General features: G+C 49.8%; 1 protein-coding gene across 1 annotated transcript in view; it reads right to left on the bottom strand.

The window, feature by feature from the left end:
- Positions 1-15,798, bottom strand: part of MYH11 (myosin heavy chain 11) — a 107,550-nt gene that overhangs the window by 64,958 nt on the left and 26,794 nt on the right. Inside the window, 2 exon segments of the mRNA XM_060260978.1 lie at positions 1,458-1,560; positions 6,984-7,011. Coding sequence (XP_060116961.1) covers positions 1,458-1,560; positions 6,984-7,011 — 131 coding nt within the window.

The raw sequence follows: 15,798 nt of genomic DNA on the forward strand, positions 1-15,798 counted from the left end.
GCCCCTCCAGAGGAACTGGCTGGCCCCTGTGTGAGACAGGAGGCTGGACTAGATGGACCCTCCCTGGTCTGACCCAGCAGGGATCTTCTGATGTTCTTCTCAGGGGAAGGCCTCGGCCTCTCTGCCCTGTTGTTGGCCCTCCAGAGGAACTGGTTGGCCCCTGTATGAGGCAGGAGGCTGGGCTAGATGGACCCTCACTGGTCTGACCCAGCAGGGCTCTTTTGATGTTCTTATGAAGGCTTTGGCCTCTCTGCCCTGTTGTTGGCCCTCCAGAGGAACTGGTTGGCCCCTGTGTGAGACAGGAGGCTGGACTAGATGGAACCTCCCTGGTCTGACCCAGCAGGGATCTTCTGATATTCTTCTCAGGGGAAGGTTTCAGCCTCTCTGCCCTGTTGTTGGCCCTCCAGAGGAACTGGGTGCCCATTTTATGAGAGAGGAGGCTGGACTAGATGGATCCTCACTGGTCTGACCCAGCAGGGATCTTCTGATGTTCTTCTCAGGGGAAGGCCTCAGCCTCTCTGCCCTGTTGCTGGCCCTCCAGAGGAACTGGTTGGCCCCTGTGTGAGACAGGAGGTTGGACTAGATGGACCCTCCCTGGTCTGACCCAGCAGGGCTCTTCTGATACTCTTCTCAGGGGAAGACCTCAGCCTCTCTGCCTTGTTGTTGGCCCTCCAGAGGAACTGGTTGGCCCCTGTGTGAGACAGGAGGCTGGACTGGATGGACCCTCCCTGGTCTGACCCAGCAGGGCTCTTCTGAGGTTCTTCTTCGGGGAAGGCCTTGGCCTCTCTGCCCTGTTGCTGGCCCTCCAGAGGAACTGGCTGGCCCCTGTGTGAGACAGGAGGCTGGACTAGATGGACCCTCCCTGGTCTGACCCAGCAGGGATCTTCTGATGCTCTTCTCAGGGGAAGGCCTCAGCCTCTCTGCCCTGTTGCTGGCCCTCCAGAGGAACTGGTTGGCCCCTGTGTGAGACAGGAGGCTGGACTAGATGGACCCTCCCTGGTCTGACCCAGCAGGGATCTTCTGATGTTCTTACATACCCTGAAGGATGCATGTGAATGCTCTCCTGTTGTTATCCAAGGCATTTAAAGGTTTAAAGGAAAGGTGTGGGCTTTCTGTTCTCTGCAGGGAGACTGCCAGCAGTTCCGCTGTGGAGAAGCCACATATGGAAAGCTATGCACTCCTCAGAAGCCATACCGAGCTTGCCCCGAAGGAGAGAGGGGAATATGTCAAACAAAGCTCCCTTTTTCCATAAACACCGAGCTGCGACATATCCATGCCTTCTCAATACTATGCCAGCTATTTGGCAGGAAATGGAAGAAGCAAACAGTGGAGGTGTTTTGCTGAGTGGCCAAGGGCCGCCCCGACGTTGCCCCTAAGAAATGGGGAAAAGACAACGTTGAACAGAAAGGGGGAGGGGGAAATGGCATTCTGGCTGGGGGCGGGGCAAGCCCACTCACCGTGATGCTGACATCCTTTTTGCCCTTATGAGAGGAGGCCACGACGGCTAAGTACTGGATGACTTTCTTGGTGTTTTCTGTCTTGCCGGCTCCTGATTCCCCTCTGGGAAGTAAAGGGGGAAAAGAAGAGTTATGATTCCCTGCACGATACAACAGCGGCTTCTCGTCTTCTTTATACAAAGCCAAGATCTTGGCAACCGAAGGAGAAAAGGACCTGCCTGCCCTGCCCTCAGCTGACCCGGAGAGAAGCATCAGAACCAAGGTCCTGCCGGCCAACTTTCATGATAAATGGGTTCAACGTCATGTCGCCCACCTGCTTTTCTGTCTCACTCTGAACTCCCACTCATTCTTTTCTTTCTGACTCTGAACTCCCACAGCACAAACATTTCCAGCCAGCAAACTTTTTACGGGGCGGTTTGCCATTGCCTTCCCCAGTCATCTCCATTTCCACCCCCACCCCACCCCAGCAAGCTGGGGACTCATTTTACCGACCTCGGAAGGATGGAAGGCTGAGTCAACCTTGAGCCAGCTACCTGAACCCAGCTTCCGCCAGGATTGAACTCAGGTTATGAGCAGAGAGCTTGGACTGCAGTACTGCAGCTTTACCACTCTGTGCCACAGGGCTCTTTAATCATTCAATAGCTAGACTGATAATTCTGAACCACATTAAAACAGGACCAAACATATTTCAGCCTCCGAGGCTTTCCTCAGTGGTCAAACGTTTGTACATACATGCTCACTAGGACCTGTAAGCAATGTCTAAGTGCCAAGGAACGTTGATTATAAGGCACTGCAGGTAACCTGTGTGGCAAAAGAACTGGGTTATATGAGACTGCTATCTTAAACTTCTAAGCACACACATCCAAGAAATGCAGGTTTAATCGTTCTTTCTGACTTTGGCTATAGTAGCTCTCAAAGTTCCCTCTAAGGTGAGTTAGTGCACCGTTTTTTAGCCTCTGGCTCACACATTTTTGTCTTAGCTCAGGAAGGGTGGCTCCAGAGCAAACTAATTTATGCATAGCCAAACTGCTGGCTCACAACTTTAATGCCAGGAGCTCACAAAGTAGAATTGTTGCTCACAAAACTCCACAGCTCCGAGGAAACATTGCTCTCAGAGAGTGCATATATATATTCGATTCAGGACTTCTTAGTTCAAATATTTGTTACTTCTAGGGTGGATTGTGCCAATGTTTTTAAAATACGGTTTTAGCATACTTTGTAATAAATATTACCTTATCAAACAGATTACTATCCAAAGATCATTACAGCACTTGAAATATTTTGATCTTTTTTATGATTTTATGTCTTAATGTATTTTTACATTTCATGTTATGTGCATGAACATGTAAGCCACCCTCAGCCTGATTTGAAGAAGATATTGGATTTGGCAGGGATTGGATTTGGCAGGGAGGGAGGGATAGAAATCGAACAAATAAATAAACACACATTTTGATTTAATTTATTTCTCAAAATAGTTTCTCTCTCTCACCCAGCCTTTGAGTACCCAACCAAGTTCATTGCTTAAGTTTGGGTCCCCCTACCCTTCTGTTCTGGTCTTCCAAATGACAGATATCTGTTCTCCTGGAGTAAATTTATTTATTTATTTATTTATGATTTGTATCCCGCCCTTCCCACAAGTGCTCAGGGCGGCTAAATGGCTGCTGCGGAGGGTCGGCTCAGTGGCATTATATCCTGCTGAACTCCTGCCCCAAACCCCACCCCACAAATCTCCAGGGATTTCCCTACTCAAAGTTGGCAACCCCAGAACAAATCTCATTTGCTTTTTGGATGCATGCTTTGCCCCCAGATGATATCCACCGCCACTAACATTCTCCTCTGTTGATGCAGAGAAAGATTCCTTGTTTGATTTGGACCCCTATCTGTTTATCTCAGAACAATCTCAGCCCCAAAGCTCCTTTGCTCTGGATTCGGATCACGGGGCTCCGTCTTCCACCGAGTCAAACCACTGATCCATCCTGTCTAGGGTTGCCAATCCCCAGGTGGGGGCAGGGGATCCCCCAGTTTGGAGGCCCTCCCCCCACTTCAGGGTCGTCAGAAAACAGGGCTGGGGGAGGGAAATGTCTGCTGGGCACTCCATTATTCCCTATGGAGATTTATTCCCATAGAAAATCATGGAGAATTGATCCACAGGTAACTGGGGTTCTGGGGGGGGGGCTGTTTTTTGGGGTAGAGGCACCAAATTTTCAGTATAGCATCTAGTGCCTCTCCCCAAAATACCCACCAAGTTTCAAAAAGATTGAACCAGGGAGTCCAATTCTATGAGCCCCAAAAGAAGGTGCCCCTATCCTTCATTATTTCCTATGGAAGGAAGGCATTGAAAAGGTGTGCCGTCCCTTTAAATGTGATGGCCAGAACTCCCTTTGGAATTCAATTATGCTTGTCACAGCCTTGATCGTGGCTCCACCCCCAAAGTCTCCTGGCTCCACCCCCGAAGTCCCCAGATATTTCTTGAATTGGACTTGGCAACCCTAATCCCATCCTAGCACAACCTCCTCCAGCAGCATGGCCAGATTAACAATGAGGCCTTTAGGGGCCCCCGGCTGGCTTTCCTCCCCAGTCTCCCCCTGCTTGCAGCCCTCCCAGCCTGCACACGCAGCCAGCCACTGAGCCGCTCTTTGCCCGTCTTGCCTGGTGCGGCTGCTGCTGGCGGCGTCGCCAAGTTTGCCTCTCTCTGCCTCTCCCCTGCAGCTTTGTCCAAGGGGCTTTTGGGAAGGTGCTTGCAGGCTGCAGAGGGGGCCGTGGGGGGTGGGGTGGCCACTCCAGCTCTGAGGGAATTTGCAAGGGGGTCCCCAAAATTTTGACTGTCTCAGGGCCTCCATAGGGTTTAATCCGGCACTGTCCAGCAGCAGGTAGAGGGGCAGCCTCTTTGGCCATGCCAAACACTGAATCTTATATTTGGGCATGTCTTAGATTCAGGTCTTCACCCCTCTTTGCCAGAATTCCACCTAAGGTCTACACTCTGTCCCCTTTAGGCAAGAAAGAACCTGGGATTTCACTGAAGGGGGTTGATACATTTGTTTGGGAAGAGAAAAACAGGGCGGAAAAGCTCACGCTGCAAAGAAAGCGTGCATGGATCGGCCTCTGATTCCTTAAGGTTGGAACGCTTCCACGGACTGCCTGAGTACATTTTCTTTTCCTAATTAGGAGGTACGTTTCCTCTGCCATTGATAAATGGGCATGCAACAAACTTTTAAAAAAGAAGGTGGGAGTCAGCCTTGAGATGGGGGAGAAACCTTAAAAGGTCAGCTGTTACAGCTAATGAAAGCAATCTACTAGGCAGAGATGCACAGGGGTCCACATTCGTTTCCAGCGGCTGAGAAATAAGTTTGGGGCAGGGGTGGGGAGGGGCATGATAGAGGCCTATACAATTATGCAGAGGGTGCAGAGAATACTAGACAAAGTTTTCTTGTGATGCTAGATTTGCGGATCACCCAAAGATAAGTGGTTGGCTTGTTGAGGATGATGATACTTCTTCATATAAGATGTTGCTAGCCTGTGGAACTCAGCACCACTGGAGATGATGAACTGTGGAAAGCGGTTCCAGAAAGTCCCTGCTTCAAATCTCCCTCCTGTTGGGTCCAGGGTTGCCAACCTCCAGCTGACCTCCAGGCAACAGAGATCAGTTCACCCGGAGAAAGGTGGACTCAATGGTATTACACCTCATTGAAGTCTCACCCCTCCCCAAACCCCACCCTCAGACTCCATCCCCAAAACTCCAGGTATTTCCCAACCCAGAGCTGGCAACCCTATAAGGAAGCCAGTCTATCTCAACTCTATAAGGAAGGCAGTTTGGTGTAGTGGTTAAGTGTGCGGACTCTTATCAGGGTGAACCGGGTTTGATTCCCCACTCCTCTGCTTGCACCTGCTAGAATGGCCTTGGGTTAGCCAGAGCTCTGGCAGGAGTTGTCCTTGAAAGGGCAGCTGCTGTGAGAGCCCTCTCCAGCCCCACCCACCTCACAGGGTGTCTGTTGTGGGGGAGGAAGGTAAAGGAGATTGCGAGCCGCTCTGAGACTCTTCGGAGTGGAGGGCGGGATATAAACCCAATATCTTCATCTACCTCACAGGGTGTCTGTTGTGGGGGAGGAAGGCAAAGGAGATTGTGAGCCGCTCTGAGACTCTTTGGAGTGGAGGGCGGGATATAAATCCAATATCTTCATCTACCTCACAGGGTGTCTGTTGTGGGGGAGGAAGGGAAAGGAGATTGTGAGCCGCTCTGAGACTCTTCGGAGTGGAGGGCGGGATATAAACCCAATATCTTCATCTACCTCACAGGGTGTCTGTTGTGGGGGAGGAAGGGAAAGGAGATTGTGAGATGCTCTGAGACTCTGAAATTTGGAGTGGAGAGCGGGATATAAATCCAATATCTTCTCTCAGTCTCACCCCCCCACACACCATCAGCATTATGAGGATAATACCACCTTGCAGGGATGTTGTGAGGATTACTTTCCTACTGGATGCAAAGTGCTTCGAATGCCAAAAGGCAAGGTTATTAGCAGCTGTTTAGGAAACTGGACTTCTTTGGCTTCTAGGTGGAGTTAAGAACACAGATGGCTGACAGGCCCGCATCTGGCTTTTAGCAAAATGGAACCTCTATATTCAGAAGCAGTTTACCTTTGAGATGCAAATAATAGAATCGGCCAATGTTCCTGACCTCGTGCCCACCTTGTGAGGTTCCCTAAAGGCCTCTGGCTGGTCACCGTTGGGAACAGAGCCCCAGGTTAGGCAGTGCAGAAGTTATTCAGGAGCCTTGTGTGGGTGTCGAGTGCGAATGTCGCTGCTCAAAGCCACTGCCAGGTGGACCATGCCTAATGGTTTAGCTTGTTCCGTAGAGGCGGATTCCAAAAGTTGAACGACACCAATCTAGAGTAAGCCTGCACATCCAGAAGGTCGCTGCTGGCTCTGCATAAATCCCCAAAGCCAAAACTTTTCCATGTTTTATTGATAAAAATTAAGTGTTCTGGGAACGGCTCCAGACTAAACATGCCAGTTTGAAGACATTTGCATAGAAAGCTTTCCAATTAATCTACTTTGAATCTTCCCTTTTTTTGAAAAGCAAGAATTAGCCTCTTTTAAAAAATAATAACTTCCAAGTCTTTGAAACTCCTCGTTCAAAGCTGCATCCAAAGACAGGTACGGCCCCTCCCTTCACCCTGCCCCAGCTTCGGAAATGGAACGGACAAACATTCAGCACGGCCAGAAGAGATCAGACCCTGCTGCTCTGGTCCACCCACATCCCTAAGCCATGGAAGAATTTGAACTCAGGCCTCTCTGGTCCAAGCTCTGTCCAGCTGCTGTGCCAGATTAAAAAAAACATCCAATTGTTTTGCAAAGTGGAGCCCAAGGATTATTTCACATCAGTACTTGCTTTTGAAATATGCGTGGGAACTGACCAAGGGTTCTCGCAGAGATGGGGAAATGCTTACCTGGCGCACCTCTCACAAGCCCAAGGCAGGCAAAAACATGGGAGAGGAGGGGGGAGTAGTCAAACTAAGTGGTTCTACTTACGTGCACAAAATAGACTGGTCTTCTCGATCTGCAAGTGAAGAAGAAAGCCATTAGATCGGGGGGGGGGCACACTTGCTTAATGTAAGAGCCACGCAGAAGAAATGTCAGACGTTTGAGAGCCTTCAGACATGAACATCAGATGTATGAGAGGAAGGAAGGAAGGAATCACAGAATTTTAGAGTTGGAAGTGACCTCTAGGGTCATCTAGTCCAGCCCCCTGAACAATGCAGGAAACTCACAAACACTTCCCCCTAAATTCACAGGATCTTCAGTGCTGTCAGATGGCCATCTAGTCTCTGTTGAAAAACCTCCAAGGAAGGAGAACCCACCACCTCCCAAGGAGGAAGCCTGTTCCACTGAGGAATTGCTCTAACGGTCAGGAAGTTCTTCCTAATGTTGAGCCAAAAACTCTTTTGATTTAATTTCAACCCATTGGTTCTGGTCCTACCTTCCGGGACCACAGAAAACAATTCCACACCATCCTCTATAGGACAGCCCTTCAAGTACTTGAAGATGGTGATCCTATCACCTCTCAGCCGCCTCCTCTCCAGGCTAAACATGGTTAGCTCCTTCAACCTTTCCTCATAGGACTTGGTCTCCAGACCCCTCACCATCTTCGTCGCCCTCCTCTGGACCCGTTCCAGCTTGTCTATATCCTTCTTAAAATGTGGTGCCCAAAACTGAACACCAGACTCCAGGTGAGGTCTTACCAGAGCAGAGTAAAGTGATACCATCACATCACGTGATCTGGACACTAGACTTCTGTTGATACAGCTCAAAATTGCATTTGCCTTTTTAGCCACCGCATCACATTGTTGACTCATGTTCACCGTATGATCCACTAAGACCCCTAGATCCTTTTCGCACTACGGCTAAGACAAGTCTCCCCCATCCTATAACCATGCATTGGATTTTTCCTACCTAAATGCAGAACTTTACATTTACCCCTGTTAAAATTCATTTTATTGATTTTAGGCCAGTTTTCCAGCCTGTCAAGGTCATCCTGTATCCTGTTTCTGTCTTCTTCTGTGTTTGCAACCCCTCCCAATTTAGTATCATCTGCAAATTTAATAAGCATTCCCTCTATTCCTTCATCCAAATCATTGATAAAGATGTTGAACAAAACCGGTCCCAGGACAGATCCCTGAGGCACTCTTGAGGAAGGAAGGAAGGAAGGAAGGAAGGAAGGAAGGAAGGAAGGAAGGAAGGAAGGAAGGGAGGGAGGGAGGGAGGGAGGGAGGGAGGGAGGGAGGGAGGGAGGGAGGGAGGAAGGAAGGAAGGAAGGAAGGAAGGAAGGAAGGAAGGAAGGAAGGAAGGAAGGCAGGCAGGCAGGCAGGCAGGCAGGCAGGCAGGCAGGCAGGCAGTGGGAGCTTTGAGAGTCACACAATATGTGAGAGACCAATTTTGCACTCACCTTATGCCGCTGTCACGTTCGTCTTCTCAGTGCGACTTCCTTCTGATTTCACGCTATCTGCCCCGGGGCTGCAGCAAGCATCGGCATTTTCGCACAGCAAACAGAAACCACTAAAAAACATTTTCTCTTTGCTGCACGAGAACGCCACACTTGTTGCAGCCCCGGGGCAGATAGTGTGAAATCGGAAGGAAGCCCCGCTGAGAAGACGAACGTGAGAGCAGCGTAAGGTGAGTGGGAAATCGGTCTGAAAGAGCCACATGTGGCTCCTGAGCCACAGTTTGGCCACCCCTCCGTTAGATGCTGCTGGGTTGTCGGAGCCTGCAATCTGCTTTATTCAAATGCCCTCCCACCGCTCTCAGTCTGAAAGTTCCTCAAGGCATACATACCTTGCAACATGCTGAGTTTAAAGAGAGTAAAGTCACACAAAAAATTTAGGGTTGCAAATTCCCAGTTGGGAGTGGGGGATCCCCCAGTTTGGAGGCCTTCAGGGTTATCTGAAAATGGGGGAAGGGGAGGGAAATGTCTGCTGGGCACTCCATTATACCCCTGGAGATCAGTTCCCATAGGGTATAATGGAGAACTGATCCAGGGGTATCTGAGGCTCGGGGAGGGGCTGTTTTTTGAGGTAGAGGGACCAAATTTTCAGCATAGCATCTGGTGCCTCTTTTCAAAACACCCCCTTCCCTAATTTCAAAAAGATTGTACCAGGGGTCCTATTCTATGAGCCCCCAAAGAAGGTGCCCCTATCCTCCATTATCTTTTCAATAAAGGGAAGGCATTTAAAAAGGTGTGCGGTCCCTTTAAATGTGACTCCTTTGGAGTTCAATTGTACTTGCCACAACCTTGTTCCTGGTTCCACCCCCAAAGCCTCCTGGCTCCACCCTTGAAGTCTCCTGGCTCCACCCCCAAAGTCTCCTGGCTCCACCCTCGAAGTCTCCTGGCTCCACCCTCGAAGTCCCCAGATATCTCCTGAGTCAGAGCTGGCAATCCTAGATTTAACATCCATGAAAACCATTGTAGTTTTCAAAGCCCTACAGCCTTATCATGGCGCTAACACCTAAGAGATGGCTGCCTTCCAGATCCCAAGATAAAAAGGACCTTCAAGAGAGATAAAATTCCTTTTCCCACTGCGCTGCCATTTTTCTTCTCTTCTGTGAAAACATTTTAGCCAGTTTTATTGCATTGTTTATGGTATGTGTTATCTTTATGGAGCCGCTGACTCGTGCCTGTGATCCACCTTGAGTCTCGAAAAGAAAGGCAGACTTTAAAGGAAGAGAACAAGCCATTTTAAAAGGGATTCCCATTTACAGCCGGGCTGCTGCATTTTGGACCCCGCCCAAGTTTCCATGCGCCTTTCAAAAGCTTCTCCATGGGCAGAATTTTTAGAGGTCGGTTATGTAAGGGTTCCCCTCAGTTTGAAGAAGAAGAAGATATTGGATTTATATCCCGCCCTCCACTCCAAAGAGTCTCAGAGGGGCTCACAATCTCCTTTACCTTCCTCCCCCACAACAGACACCCTGTGAGGTAGATGAAGATATTGGATTTATATCCCACCCTCCGCTCCAAAGAGTCTCAGAGTGGCTCACAATCTCCTTTACCTTCCTCCCCCACAACAGACACCCTGTGACAACCTCTGCCAGAGCTCTGGCTGACCCAAGGCCATTCCAGCAGGTGCAAGTGGAGGAGTGGGGAATCAAACCCGGTTCTCCCAGATAAGAGTCCGCACACTTAACCACTACACCAAACTGGCTCTATAAAAGTTTGCTTTTATAACATCATTACCCCACTTCTGAGCACTCAGGGGACACGCTGCGAAGTCGGCTATAGCAAAATCTGTGGATGAGGAACCCCATGGCTGGAGGTCAGATAGGGTTGCCAGCCTCCAGGTGGGGCCTGGAGATCTCCTGCTTTTACAGTTGATCTCCAATTGATAGGGATCAGCTCCCCTGGAGAAAATGGCTGCTCTCGAGGGTGAACTTTATGGCATTATTTAGGGTTGCCAACCTCCAGGTAGGACCTGGAGATCTCCCGCTTTGACAACAGCTGGCAGAGATCAGCTCCCCTTAGGGTTGCCAATCCCCAGGTGGGGACAGGGGATCCCCCCAATTTGGAGGCCCTCCCCGCACTTCAGGGTCATCAGAATGTGGGGGGGATCTCTGCTGGGCACTCCATTATTCCCTATGGAGACCAATTCCCATAGGGTATAATGGAAAATTGATCCACAGGTATCTGGGGCTCTGGGGGGGGCTGTTTTTTGAGGTAGAGGCACCATATTTTCAGCATAGCATCCGATGCCTCTCCTCAAAAGACCCTCCAAGTTTCAAAAAGATCGGACCAGGGGGTCCAATTCTATGAGCCCCCAAAGAAGGTGCCCCATCCTTCATTATTTCCAATGGAAGGAAGGCATTTGTGTGGTCCCTTTAAATGCGATGGCCAGAACTCCCTTTGGAATTCAATTAGGCTTGTCACAACCTTGCTCTTAGCTCCACCCCTAGCGTTTCCTGGCTTCACCCCCAAAGTCTCCTGGCTCCACCCCCAAAGTCCCTAGATATTTCTTGAATTGGACTTGGCAACCCTAGTTCCCCTGGAGAAAATGGCTGCTTTGGAGGGTGGACTGTGTGAACCAGAACTGTTTTTGTTGAATATGTTCCCTAAAGACTATACAAAAGAAACAAGACATCTGATGTCAAACGTGAATACTGCAGCTAGGATTTTATTTGCTCAGAAATAGAAACTCCAAGAGTTGATAGGGAAAGTACTGAAAGTAACGGAGATGGGCTATTTATCTCAAATGCTTGCTGGGAAATCCAAAGAGGAAGCAAGAAAACATTGGGAGAGTTATATGTCTGGTTAGATACTTAAACTGCTTTAATGATGTATGGTGGTAGATACTCTTCAAATTATTTGATCGGAATGTAAACCAAACATGAACTAAATTGACAATCTAAACGGGAACTTACAATAATAACACTCTATATGACTAATGCGATCAGAGGTGTGTGTAATAATAATGATAGGATGGAACTTCTTTATATTTGGTGATACAGCGATATGCAGAATGTTTTCTATACTTTTTGAACAGATGTTTTATTACATTTCTATATCCACTTCCCCTTTCCCTTTTTCATTTGAAAAAAAAATAAAAATCTTTCAACTCCGAAAACAGCAGCAGTCGTGCCTAGGGTTGCCAATCCCCAGGTGGGGGCAGGGGATCCCCCAGTTTGGAGGCCCTCCCCCTGCTTCAGGGTCATCAGAAAGTGGGGAGGGGAGGGAAATGTCTGCTGGGCCCCCCATTATGGAGACTGATTCCCATAGGGTACAACGGGGAATTGATCCCTGGGTATCTGGGGCTCTGGGGAGGCTGTTGTTTGAGGTAGAAGCACCAAATTTTCAGCCCAGCATCCGATGCCTCTCCTCAGAACACCCTCCAAAGTTTCAAAAGGATTGGGCCAGGGGGTCCAATGCTATGAGCCCCCAAAGAAGGTGCTCCTATCCTTCAGTATTATTTACTGCACTGCAATGTTATTAACAATATTATTTACATCCTTGTTCCTTTGCAATCTTGTTTGTTTTTTTGTATTGGAAAACTCCAATAAAATGTTAATTATCAAAAGGTGTGTGGTCTCTTTAAATGTGACGGCCAGAACTCCCTTGGAGTAAAATTGTGCTTGTCACAACCTTGCTCCTGTCTCCGCCCCCCAAAGTCTCCTGGCTCCACCAAAAAATCCTCAGATATTTCTTGAATTGGACTTGGCAACTCTACCGTGCCAAATCCCATTTCTTCTCCTTCTGCGCTCCGATGCAGTTGCACAAGGAAGATGGAGGAAGAGAGTGAAAGGGGAAATGCTTCCTGGTGAGGAAGAGAAACAGCGTAGGTCTTAAACAACCAAACGCTCCATGCTGTAGGAAACTTCAGGACAGCTGCTTCAGAGGGCAGAAGGAACAGAATTTTTGGAAAGAGCTCCATTGAGGGTCTGCTCTAGTCTGACCAGATACAACTGTTTCCACAGCACTCTGGTTTTCCAGACCTAATACCCAGGCACATAGCAGTCTCATCTGGATCAAGAACAGGGTGTGCTGAGAGAGGCGGTTTAACTCCCCCACCCCCCACCCCCATGCTGTTTTCCTGACCTCAAATGGCTCCTGGGAGGTGCAGAAACTTGCATAGCAGATGATTTGGGGCCTTCTGTGTGGGCGCTCCATCATGGGGAGAAAACACAGTGGTCTGCACAGAGTAATCCACCTAGAACTACGGGCTCCACTTGGACCAACAGGCCAGCAGTAAAACATGACCTGGGGTGGTTTTTAAAGTGCACAGAAGCCAGGTTAGGACTCTCCCCTTCCACAGTGCTTCTTCTTGGCCTCTTTTTTTGCTGAGAAAAGGAGGCGACAGCATTCGCACTGGGCTCTGCCTCGAACATTAGCAGATCCACCAGACTCAAATCTCTGGCTCTACCATAGCAGCAGCACTACCAGTTTCCACCCCTGGCATGAGAATTTTGCCTTTCAAGATTTAGTCACCTCTTGGGGCCCCGGGAGGTCTTCTGCCTCTTCAGAGACCCTGAAAGCATATGCGGGGGAGGATGAACACCTTTATCCATGAAACCTTTCAGGGTTGTGCCTGCACTTGATTTTAAAAGGTAAAGGTAGTCCCCTGTGCAAGCCCCAGTTGTTTCCGACTCTGGGGTGACGTCGCGTCACGACGTTTTCACGGCAGACTTTTTACGGGGTGGTTTGCCACGGCCTTCCCCAGTCAGCTACACTTCCCCCACAGCAAGCTGGGGACTCCTTTGACCGACCTCGGAAGGATGGAAGGCTGAGTCGACCTGGAGCCGGCTACCTGAACCCAGCTTCCACCAGGATTGAACTCAGGTCGTGAGCAGAGCTTAGGACTGCAGCTTTACCACTCTGCGCCACGGGGCATTCCCCCCCCTCCCAGACCAGCTCAAAAAGATGCCAGCACCTCTTCGTCCAGGTAGAGCCTGGCGATCTCCTGAAAACAGAACTGATCTCCAGATAACAGAAATTGGTTCCCCTGCAGAAAATGGCTGCTTTGGAAGGCGGAGTCTATGGCCTTATACCCTGCTAGGCCCCTCCCATGGCTTCACCCCTCTGGGCATTTCCCAACCAGGAAGTGGGATTAGGAACCCTCACAACAGCTCACCCTGATGATGGTTAACTGGGTGGATTCACCAAGGGCGACTTTCCATTCAATACGTGCGAAGGCTTACACCGGGGGGGGGGGGGGGTGGCTGAACTGCGGCTTGGGAGCCCCGCGTGGCTCTTTCATGCCTATTGTGCGACTCTCAAAGCCCCCACAGCCCCATCAGCCGGCTTGGAGAAGGCATTTGTTTCTCTAAAACACTTCACCAAGCTAAGCCAGCTGGTGGCCTGGGAAATGCTTTTAAAGTTGCTTTCTTTCCACCTCTCCCTCCCCCTTCTACTTTCCTTCCTTCCCTCAAATATATAACGCTTATTCAAGGTGGCTCTTATGTTAAGCAAGTCTGGCCACCCCTGGCTTACAGCAAAGGGGGGGGGGACATAAACGGGATCCTGCTCTGCCCACCCCTTCCATGTTCTCCCACCAGGGTGAATCTCAGCCATCTCCTTCGCCTTTGAACAGCAGTCTTGGCTTCTGCCAACTCCCAGGTTTATGCAGGAGAGGAAAATTCCAGCTCCCCTCCCCTCTGCCCCAGCTCCCTTCCCCAAAGGCCAGCGGGCTCTGCTGCTTCATCGCAGGCTTGGATCGGACACAGATCCCGAGGAGGAGCAGAGCTGGCAGCCGGACCATAAAAGGAGAAAGTGGGCTGAAGCGGGGACTGGGCACCCTCTGCTTGCAACATCTGCGTATTTTATTACGGGTCAGGCTCCCTGAAAGGTTTCCATGCAGCCAGCACAGTTGGAGAGAGAACACAGCAGGGGCCTGACCCCTTGCAGCTCTCCTCCCTGCCCTGAAATACCCCAACAAGTCCCCCCTCCACAGAAGCACAGGGGGCCATTGCCTGGGCAAGGAGACCCCCCAAGAGGGGAGGGGAAGCCAGCAGACACCCCCCCCCAACACAGGCGAGATAAAATCATGCCCTGCCCTTGAATCAGGTCCAGCTTACTTCAAGTGGCTCAAGAGAGCATGTCCTGCTTTTTTCTTCCCCAGGGCATGGCAGGGGTTTTTTTTATAGCAGGAACGCAGTTCCGGCTGGCTTGGCAGCAGGGGGTGTGGCCTAATACGCAAGTGAGTTCCTGCTGGGCTTTTCCTACAAAAATAGCCCTGCCCCAGTGTATTTTCACAACAACCCTGTATGGTAGGACAGGGAAAGTACGACAGGCCCATAGCCTCCATTCCATTCCCTCCTACCAAAAGGTTTTAAAAATATATCAAGAATAGCTAGATCACTATACCATTATAACAATCTTTTGCAGCAAATAAACAAGATTCCAGCTTTCCTTTCCCCCCCCTTTTGGTCTCTGGCCCTTTTTATTGCAGAACTAAAAGGGAAAAGATGGAGCTTGCATATTTTTCCTTATACTCCACAATTAAAAGGGCTAGAGACTTAAGGATGCAAGCCAGGGGCTTGTCCATTGCGGCAATAGTTATAATGTTGATATAGCAATTCCTAGTTATTGTGTCAGTGGGGAAAAAAACCACTGCTGTATGTTGGGGAAAGAGCAGCTGGGGACTGAGGCAAGGAAAATGGTACCAATGTGAGTGGGACCTGCAAAAATGTACACCTTCTTGACCACCCAGCGTCCAAAAGCAAACTGACCACACTTTTTAAAAAATACAGGTTTGGGGAAAAGCGCAGCAAAGCCAGGAGAAAACATGGAAGAAGGCCAAACAGAGGACGAGGACTGGCAGATGCTCCCCGAAACAGGAAGAAGAAGATGATGATGATATTGGATTTATATCCTGCCCTATACTCTGAATCTCAGAGTGGCCTACAATCTCCTTTACCTCCCCCTCCCCTCCCCCCACAACAGATACCCTGTGAGGTGCGCGGGGCTGGGAGAGCTCTCCCAGCAGCTGCCCTTTCAAGGACAACTCCTATTAGAGCTATGGCTGACCCAAGGCCATTCCAGCAGCTCCAAGCGGAGGAGTGGGGAATCAAACCCGGTTCTCCCAGATAAGAGAGCTATGGCTGACCCAAGGCCATTCCAGCAGATGCAAGTGGAGGAGTGGGGAATCAAAACCGGTTCTCTCAGATAAGAGAGCTATGGCTGACCCAAGGCCATTCCAGCAGCTGCAAGTGGAGTGGGGAATCAAACCCGGTTCTCCCAGATAAGAGAGCTATGGCTAACCCAAGGCCATTCCAGCAGCTGCAAGTGGAGGAGTGGGGAATCAAACACAGTTCTCACAGATAAGAGAGCTATGGCTGACCCAAGGCCATGCCAGCAGGTGCAAGTGGA

Source organism: Heteronotia binoei, chromosome 20, assembly GCF_032191835.1.
Source record: "Heteronotia binoei isolate CCM8104 ecotype False Entrance Well chromosome 20, APGP_CSIRO_Hbin_v1, whole genome shotgun sequence".
Lineage (NCBI taxonomy): Eukaryota > Metazoa > Chordata > Lepidosauria > Squamata > Gekkonidae > Heteronotia > Heteronotia binoei.